General features: G+C 38.6%; 1 protein-coding gene across 7 annotated transcripts in view; it reads right to left on the reverse strand.

Moving 5' to 3' along the window:
* Positions 1-8,990, reverse strand: part of rptor (regulatory associated protein of MTOR, complex 1) — a 178,415-nt gene extending 169,425 nt beyond the window's left edge. For 4 of the 7 annotated variants that reach the window (XM_054778400.1, XM_054778398.1, XM_054778397.1 and 1 more), the window contains exons 1-3: positions 8,949-8,990; positions 8,016-8,519; positions 5,789-5,957 (exon numbers count right to left, since the gene is read on the reverse strand). In XM_054778400.1, coding sequence (XP_054634375.1) covers positions 5,789-5,950 — 162 coding nt within the window. In that variant the 5' untranslated portion in view covers positions 5,951-5,957; positions 8,016-8,519; positions 8,949-8,990. The remainder of the gene's footprint in view (positions 1-5,788; positions 5,958-8,015; positions 8,520-8,948) is intronic. The other 3 variants (XM_054778403.1, XM_054778399.1, XM_054778401.1) reach the window with 1 other exon arrangement.
* Positions 8,991-9,535: the final 545 nt, after the last annotated feature.

A 9,535-nucleotide genomic window follows, 5' to 3' on the forward strand; every position in this document is an offset into this window, starting at 1 on the left:
GATTGTGTATAAGTGGGTAAACGTGCATACATGTACATTAAAAATTGAGTCGTGCAGTATATTAGAAAAACACATTAGCGAGATAAAAAAGCAGTATAGTATAGTCGTTTCAGCAGTATTCAAAAGTGTCTTTACCAACATTCTTCACTCTCTGCTGTCTCCTGTGTTTGACACACAAATAGCAATTATCATTAACACAGGAGCCAATTTGTTGCTTGCAAATAAGATCAATTCGACATCACTAGTACGCTCAACAAGCTCTCAACAAGCAAAGCATCCAAACACAAATACAATTACTGTGGTCAGCAGGTTATTGCTGACATCAGCGAAAGACAGGGTGCTGTCATAGAAAGCTCTCCGATCATGTCGAACTCATGTCATGTATTGGTCTGGTTTGTACACCACATAGAACAAACACAAAAGGAGGCAAAAAGTGAACTGAACACCATCAAGAAGTGCCAGCCAGCAAAGAGTAACGCTCTACTACCTTATTGAGCCTCTGTCATCATTTGTGATTATGAATTGCATGGGTGCTCCATACAGGAAGCAATGGTTTTAATCCATAAAGGAACACTTTTTGGGGAATTTTGCCCATCATCTACAATTCTTATACGAGACATGAACACGTCTCTCCTTTCTGTGGGTTTTAAAGATACAAAAACAGATAAAAAAAGAGACAGCTCATTACTGCGCACAATGGGACACACTTATGCCGCCTACACTACAACACTGCAAATTAAGAAAAATAATATAACAAATTTTTTTTTTTTTTTATTGTGTTGGAGACCCACTGAATTTTCTAGGGACCCCCTCAATTCATCCCCTGTGTGTTCCGGTGACTCACTACATTGAAAACCTATCAACATCACTGCACAAAGTCTCCCATTCACTTCAATCCCAATATCATCCATGTTGACCTCGTAGATGTTATTTATTTTAGATGTAATGTTCGAGCAAATTGGCCCTCTTATCACCATGATTTACGCGGTTAACAAAAATAAGAATAAAAAAATGAAAATGAACATTTTTGTCATCATTAAGTCATGTAATGTACTACTAATACTCATAACTGCATTACTACAATACAAGCAGTTGATGTTTGTTAAATACAAGGCAGAAGAGTCTTGATCATCACAATGATGTTCTGTCACGTTCGTTACATATACATATATACATATACATATATACATATATATATATATACATATATATATACATATACATATATACATATATATACACATATATATATATACATATATATACATATACATATATATACATATATATACACATATATATATACACATATATATATACATATATACATATATATATACACACACATATACATATACATATACATATATATATATGTTTTTTTTGTTTTTTGTTTTTGTTTTTTTAAGGAAAGGGGAGGGGAAAAAGAAAACAGAAAAAAGGGGGAAGGGAAAATAAATTATTCATATTTAACTTATATATTCATTTATTTTTTTTTGTCTTACTGTCATCTTTTATGTATTAGTATCCTGATTATCACAGAAAACATGACATGGAACGCAGGAAATGAATAACAAGTGTTGCAATAGATGTGGAATAGATGGGGGGTAGGATTAAATAAGACTTGCTTCTTCCTACTCCTTTTGGACATGTGGAACTGTGAAAGAATGATTCATGAGATGTATTCCATTGTAACCTTCATGTTTAAATAAACTAAACCAAACCAAACCAAACTACTTAACTGCAAAAAATAATCAAAACATTCATCAAATCTAACATTTTGTTGCATAAACGTAGCACGGGCTTCCTACCACCATGGCACATTACGAGCATGCAGAATGCTGATGGTAAAGAGGTTCCTCATGTATTCTTTTTTAAAGTAACAGTCTTCTAAAGCTTTATGAATAGAATGAATACAATTTCAGCAGTATCCTTCCACAAGGCACATCTTCAGCTGATAACAGGTTTACCACCTGTAGATCAAATAAAGCTCAAAGCCTATTGGGCAAACTCGTAGTTATCTTTTTAGGTCGAGGTCCAGGGTTGTTTGCCATTACAGTAGTGATATTAGACTCTAACCTCTTTCACACTCATGTGCCGCACAACTACCACACTGAACCCCACAAAGCGGGACATTCCCGTGTATGTGTGACGGAGAGCGACAACTGCTTCAAACGCAACAAGGCAGGAGAACGTCGTCTCAGGTTTGATCTTCATACCTGGCCACAGCATACCGCAATATCCTTTTACACTGTCGCCGTTCCACCTCTGTTAGACCCAGAGCAGACGCTAGGCCTTTTACAGTATTTACAAGTGACAGATCTTGTTGGAAGAACTGTTGATGGTCTTGTAGTCCAATTCGGTCTTGTGCGGTTCAACAATCGTGACGTCTTGGGTTTTGCCCATGGTAGCGGTAAGGTTCGAATGATTGAGACATGCGTCTGTGACAGGTGTCTTTTATCCACATAACGAGTTGAGTTTGGCAGTACCTTCCTCTAGGGACAGGACTAATTTGTCTTTCATGGACCGGTAACATAATCTGTGATTTTTTATTTTTTATTTTTTTTTTGCATTCTGTCTCTCTGTTAAAATAAACCTACCATAAAATGATGGACTGTTCATATTTTTGAAAGGGCACGAAAAAGAAAAACACACTTATATGGCATTCCGCAAGTCTTCTAGCATTAAGAATGCAGGACATTAATCCTTCATGAACCACTAATGGCACTGTAAACAACAATGGGTTTGCTCAACATCATCTGCAGGTCCAGCCCTGACTTCCACATATACAGTACCTGGACCCTTATAGCAATTACTTAGAAAGGGCAGTGACCGTAATCACAATGCACACAGAGAGTGGCACACAACCACCATAACTGAAAACACACACGTACGTACACATCCCAATAGCAGCTGTTGGCCCGACGGGGAAATAAAGACCCTATTTTAACCAATAGGTAATGTAATTACGCAGCCTGCCACTCAGTAGACAACCTCATACTGTGAAACAATATACAGTACGTATATAGTGTATTTGTATGTACACGTGACGACAAGAGCAGAACCTCTGAATGCCATTTACGGTCTTTTAAAAAAAGTAAAGTATTTTCGTGCACTACTACTCACTTGAGAGAGTCATTCACCTCCAGCAATTACAAGGCAAATACAGTATCTGAACGGAAAATGAATGAGACTCCAACTGGAATCACATAATATTTTTATTGTCAGAATGTAATGAAGTAATAATAAATACTAATAACCTCATAATTGGTATTTGCCATACAAGGGCATGTTAATAAAACACAACTACATACAGTATCTCTGTGTGAAAGGAAATACTAATAACTACATGATAAATAGGGGTCACTGCTATGAAATTACCTTATGAGCCATGAAAGCGTATTGGAAAAATGATAAGATGATTCATTTTGCCTCCCTTGTACTCCTACATACTCCTAACCTTATAAATCAATACTGGCACACATCAGCTGCAGCAGAGTGATAATAAAATGTGAATTTATTACATACTACAGTACCTGTATGATGACGGCGTTTGCCATCATTATAATGCATGTGTACCAGTATGTGTCTGCAATATTGTAGTTCATGTATTTGTATTCCGATTCTTCGGAACGGAACTTTGTGTTTATCACGTCCCACATCTACCTGACAAACAGCACAGCCCAGGCTTAGCCTGGCTAGCTGGACTCATGGCTAGCAATAGTGCCATGTGTCCTGGCTGTGGGTGTGGGTGTGGGAGGAGGAGGATGGCTCCGCGCCAAGAGGACAGCTGGGTTTGCTGATGTTGTTTTGGCGTGGTTCCGCTAACAGTAGCCTGTTTTGTTTTTACAACGAGGAAATGATTGATCAACCACCACCTCGTCATCCTTACAGCATCCAGGTCCAGACATTACAATACAATCTTTATCCTTAATGATGGTGACGACGAGGGCTGCAGCTATCAAATATTTTAGCAATCGAGTATTCTACTGAAAATTCCTTTGATTAATCGAGTAATCGGATCAAATATATTTTTGCTTGTTTAAAAAACAACTATAAATACACAACAGAAAAAATTTAATTTCACTTAATAATGAACGACCAATTGGTTCCATTTTTTTTTTTAGATAATTAACAGTTTTATTTCTTAAATTCACATTGCGCATAGGAACAAACTGTATTTATCCATCATGCTCAGTGGGCGCATGTCTTGGACTATCATGTTTAAAATGCTATTTGTTAGCTCAGCTGCTTGCTTGGAGCTATGTAATGGCACTTTGTCGATAAATGTATCAATCCAAGACTGCAATGACTTACTGAAAAAGGAAAGAAATAATCATTTTAAATTACACATTAGAGTGTGTTGAGGGCCATGCATTTATGAAGCCTAAACTTAGACCAGCTGACTAGGAAAAAAAAACATTTTTTTATTAGATTTTGAGTTCTTGCGGTGATCAAACTAAAAGAAAGACACCTTCCGTCGTGGAACACATTAGGATATTTTATGCAACAACCAAGAAAGTGAGACACACACTTCCTTGTTCCATTACACAATATCGCCTACTAGATATGACCAGCTACTGATTGGGGATCTTAACTCACAACACTGTCTTGTTCAGACTAAACAAACCCTGTATGAAGTCACGTTAACTTTAACGGCGTTCCCACGGATTTGACTTTTCAAAATTCCAGACTTTTTCCATACTTAGACTCAATCAACAACTATTTTGGTATTCGCTTGTTTTTTGTCTTAAAAATGTAAATATCCTCTGACTTCAGCCTCTCCAAAGTGAATATTTTTAAATTTCGTCAGTCGTCCATGAAAGCAGACCTATTTGTGTTTTAGGCAAAACAAAATATTCACGTACATCATTTTTGTGTCTCTTGATCGGGGGTGTCCAAATTGTGGCCCAGAGGCCATATTTTGTCCTATAGATATTATATTGCCCCTGGGCATTTAAAAATAAAATTAAGTTATTATTAATGTATGATGTTTTGTTCAGATAGCTTAGCATATACTGATCGACTGATTTCATGTCCAACATTGATTTCATGTACAAAACGTATCAAAGTGGGCCCACGCATCCTTAATTTTTCTGCATGCGGCCCTCGCTGGAAAAAACTTTGGACACCCCTAATATTGATTGGCTGTTAAGAGACTACCTAACAATGATTAGGTCAGATTAAGACAGTGTTAATGCAATACCACTTAGCGCCACACTATAGGTACCCCTCCACATCCAGAATATGACTATTAACGATCTAACAAGAGGATAATTTCATTACCAGTCGGGGCTGCAACATGAAGTGATTGTTAATGAAGCAAAACTATGTTTTCCTGGATACATTTTGTGTGCAGATGAGTATTAATAACAGGGTGACAGATTTTCTAATTAATCAAAATGAACTCTAGCATGTTTTTTTTTTGTGTTAATGATTAACATGGCAGCATCTTGAGCTGTAGAGTTCATTTATGTAGTTCTTTCCAAACATAAAACCTAACTCTGTGGCACAGCCTGCAACGATCAGGTCCATTTTGTTGTTAAGTTGAAATCACTTCAATAAAAACGCTTGAATGGCATCCCATGGATATTCTGTTTTTTTGTTTTGCTTGCATTATACAAGCATCAATTACAATCATCTACTGCAAATTCACGTTTTATGACTTCCATTAGTTCACAGATAAACACCCTGACCAATTTTGCATGCGACAGCTGCAAGAGCCCCTGCAGCCACACACACCAGAGCACAGCAGAGAGCACGATTGGGGGGAGAAGAGGATACCTACCCTGTCCTTCATCCTCCAGCTCTGCGCTAGAGCCTTGGAGCCCTCAATCTTCTCAGAGTGCCGTTTCTTCATGAAGGCCAGGGGCAGCTCCCAGTCATTCATGTCGGGCTCCTCCTCTGAGAGGCCCACAGTAGAGTGAAGCAAGTCTGCATCCATTTTCATTAGGACCCTACAAATGACAATGTACGCATGTTATAAACACACAACCAACACAGATAGATTATTAAATTGCTTTATAAATTGCTCTTTTACGCCCATCTGTAGTTCAGTGTCTTTAAACTTTACTTTTTTGTTCATTTCTCGCCACATATCAAGCATCATTGGCAGTGTAGGCAAAGGAAAATACCCATTCAGCAATAAACACTGTCTTCTTCCGAGATTTTTCTTTTTAGACACGCCAAAGTGCTGAATCCAATGCACAGAGTGAACTCTCTCCCTGCCTGTTTAAAGGCAAGAGACGAGGAAAACAGACACGCATGCAAATGGAAATGTATGGAGGCGGGTAAAATCACCAAGTTCATTTTCACTCATTGTGCGATTAATTTATTTATCGTCCCAGGCCTTGTGCCCATGAGACAGTTTTTTTCCTGAAAGAAAACTCTTGTTGCGTTTTAATCTTGCGAGATCTTGTGACGCCCCGAGTGTTAACTGCAATGAATGTTTACCTTCCTGTTGTTAATGTGATCTTCGTGTTTATATTGTCTCATGCTCCTTGAGAACAATCTTGGAGGAAATGCATGGGCTCACAAGCACTTCAATGCACAATAAAAAACAAAAATAGATTATTTTCTGGTTTAGATTATACATTGTTTTTAGTGGTTTGAACATGTAAATGAATAAATACTGTGCTGAAACTACTGCTCGTGTGTTATTAAACATGTATTTCAAAATGAATATTAGCCGAGTACGGCAGCTTGGTGGTGTTGCTGTATGGATTCCAAAAACAAAGACGCATTGTGGCTGTCAATGGGACATCATGTGGACTGGTGCATGTTTCCACTGTCCACAGCATCTTCCTTCAAGTGGGTCTGCAAGGATGACCTACACTGCCATGTTACGAATCATTTTCAAAAGATAATCATCTTTCTCAATCATGGAAGCACATAAGTCAACCATTAGTTTTATTAAAAAACAAATAAGATAGAATAGCTTTAAACTACTGAAGATAATCATGATCAGGATGATCCTCCAGGTGGTAGCACCATGGAACATCACGGGTGGCCTCCAGATGTTCTCCTCCACCTCATCTCTGCCATCGTTATTTAACCCGCCACCTAGGTTCATACTGTGTGGGATGCATTGTTTTATGACACAAAGTCATCTATGTGATAGCTATATTAAAACTTTGAAATACTATGCAAGTATAGTGTAGTTATTCAAATGTTCATATCTATATGTAAACACACGTAAAAAAAAATTGTGTTGCTGCTGATCAGAATGCTGTACAAATGAATGAAGTAGCAAAAAAGCAATAAATAAATAAACTAGCTATTAATATATTCATAATATACTATTGTCTAATATATCAGGTTTAGCGCTGAGCTGGTATTAAATCCACCGACGGACAGCCTCTAAACTTATAACTTTGCTTCTATAATGTCACATTTAGTTTGTTCCCTTTCATTTTAGTTATGGTTTCGCTCTCCTTTTGCTATCCTGGAAGACGGCCCATCATGACGTCGGGATAAACATGAGAACACCTGGCACAACCAGGTTGTGGGAGGAAGGCTAGACCGCCTAAATTCACAAGACTGGTCGTTGCTTGAGGAAGAGCCTCCGAACACCTGGCCTTCGTCGACCATTGAACTGGACACAGCCTAGGTTAATACTGCCATGCTTTTATTTTGAAGCTTACTTTGCACTGAACAGGTAGTCGCGGTGTAACTAGACAGAAGTTACGTTGCTGGCTTTGGTGAAAAAGGGCTTATGACTGACATGCTTGTTTGTTTACACATGTGAGGGTTGTGTTTTGTTTGTAAATAAAGTAAATTTTAAGATTAGTTAGATTGTTAATGCGCATGCGTGAAGTCAAGGCTAACATGGGTCTCACAGCGGGGGTTCCCTGCTAATCAGCTAAACGTTAGCTCCATTCACTAGCTTGATTTGCCAGTTCTTTCTCACTGCCACCATTTGTCATAGAGTACAAACACTCTTCCGAGTGTCTGGTGAAACAAGAAGAACATATATAAAAGTGCAGAAAGTATTCAAGCAATGGAGGTGTACAGACCTTGGTGTGGAGAGATGCTCTACGATGGCCGGGAAAACTCTTCTTCTCCTTACGATGACAGATACCGTCGCACAAACAATTCCGTTAAGAAAATTGTAAGACAGCGTCCACAGTCTATACAGTATATCAAAACCGTCAAATCCAAGTTGGACGGGTGCGTGTTTGCAGGGGAATCTGTTGCTCCTCTCCCCACTGCTCTTCGCTATGGGAAGGGGCTGGAGACGAGGCCCATCTTCACACGGACAGTCTGCCGCAGCCACGCCAGCCACCGTACACACTTAACAACAGTCAGGCTTGTACAGTCCTCTGCCACAAGCCGGCGTCACTACTGGATAGTTGTGTGCGATGTGTCGCGTGTAAATCACACACAATCCTGAGAAATGATCAGCAGAAGCACTTCATCAGCACTCCAGCAAGGGCGCCGCCATCTTGGGTTGGACCCACAATGCACCGTTGGCGCGAGTCTGTCATCTACGTCATTACTGTTGTGCCTGTACCACCTTCCTGTAGACACAAAAATAATGTAATACATAAATAATTAATTTATAAGTGTGCTTGATTGGTTCAAAGGTTGGTTTAAGTAACATGCTACTTGGAATAATTATTAGATTTATTTTTAAAGTTTTTTCATTTCTCTTCTATGTTCATTCTCACAAGTATGTGTGTGATTTTTGAACCCAGTTCAAATATTTTGTATATATTTTTTAGGGCTGTCAAAAATATGCGTTAACGGCGGTTTTTATTAATTATTTATTTATTTGTTATTTATTACTTAATTTATTACATTAATTAAGTTACATTTTTTATGTAATTAACGCATGCGCACCAGAGCAAGCACACAATGACAGCAGACGGGCCCGTCGTCATAAGCACAGTGGAGCGTCCTCACACAGTCACACAGATCCTGACACTGTTTTATAACTTCATTCTGACCTGAACACACACAGCAGTACAATTCCAACACCATATACTGTATGTATCTCCAACTCACACACGTCTCTGTCCCGTTCAATCTTTCTCATTCTCATTACAAGAACGCGAGATGCATTCAGGGACACTCCGAACATCACATAAGCCGCTTTTTAATGAGCGCGCATGTGTGTGTATAAATAAACAGGAAGATAAACAAAACCATGAATTGAATATTCTTATCACTCACTTCGTAATTGTTAAGGAGAGAATAAGGACAGTCGCGTCGGAATGTGCGACAGGAAATACACTGCTAATAGCGGAGAAGGCAGTAGCGGTGTTCAAGATCCCGCTGTAAATGATGACGATGATTGCTGTGTTTGCGTGACATATGAGGAAGAGCATCACAAGTGGATTAGACATTCTGATGAGCTTGTTGGGTATCGTGGAGACAGGGATCTGACCATTTCTGAGCCTGGTGACATCATGATATGCAAATTAGATGACTAAATTTACTCCCTACAAACTTTGGGTCAAAGTGATGATTTTTTGTAATTTACGGTATGCCTTTATCTCTAACCATTTTCAAGCTACAACCGTTTGAAATAGTA

The sequence above is a fragment of the Dunckerocampus dactyliophorus genome, chromosome 6 (assembly GCF_027744805.1).
Source record: "Dunckerocampus dactyliophorus isolate RoL2022-P2 chromosome 6, RoL_Ddac_1.1, whole genome shotgun sequence".
In the NCBI taxonomy this organism is placed as follows: domain Eukaryota; kingdom Metazoa; phylum Chordata; class Actinopteri; order Syngnathiformes; family Syngnathidae; genus Dunckerocampus; species Dunckerocampus dactyliophorus.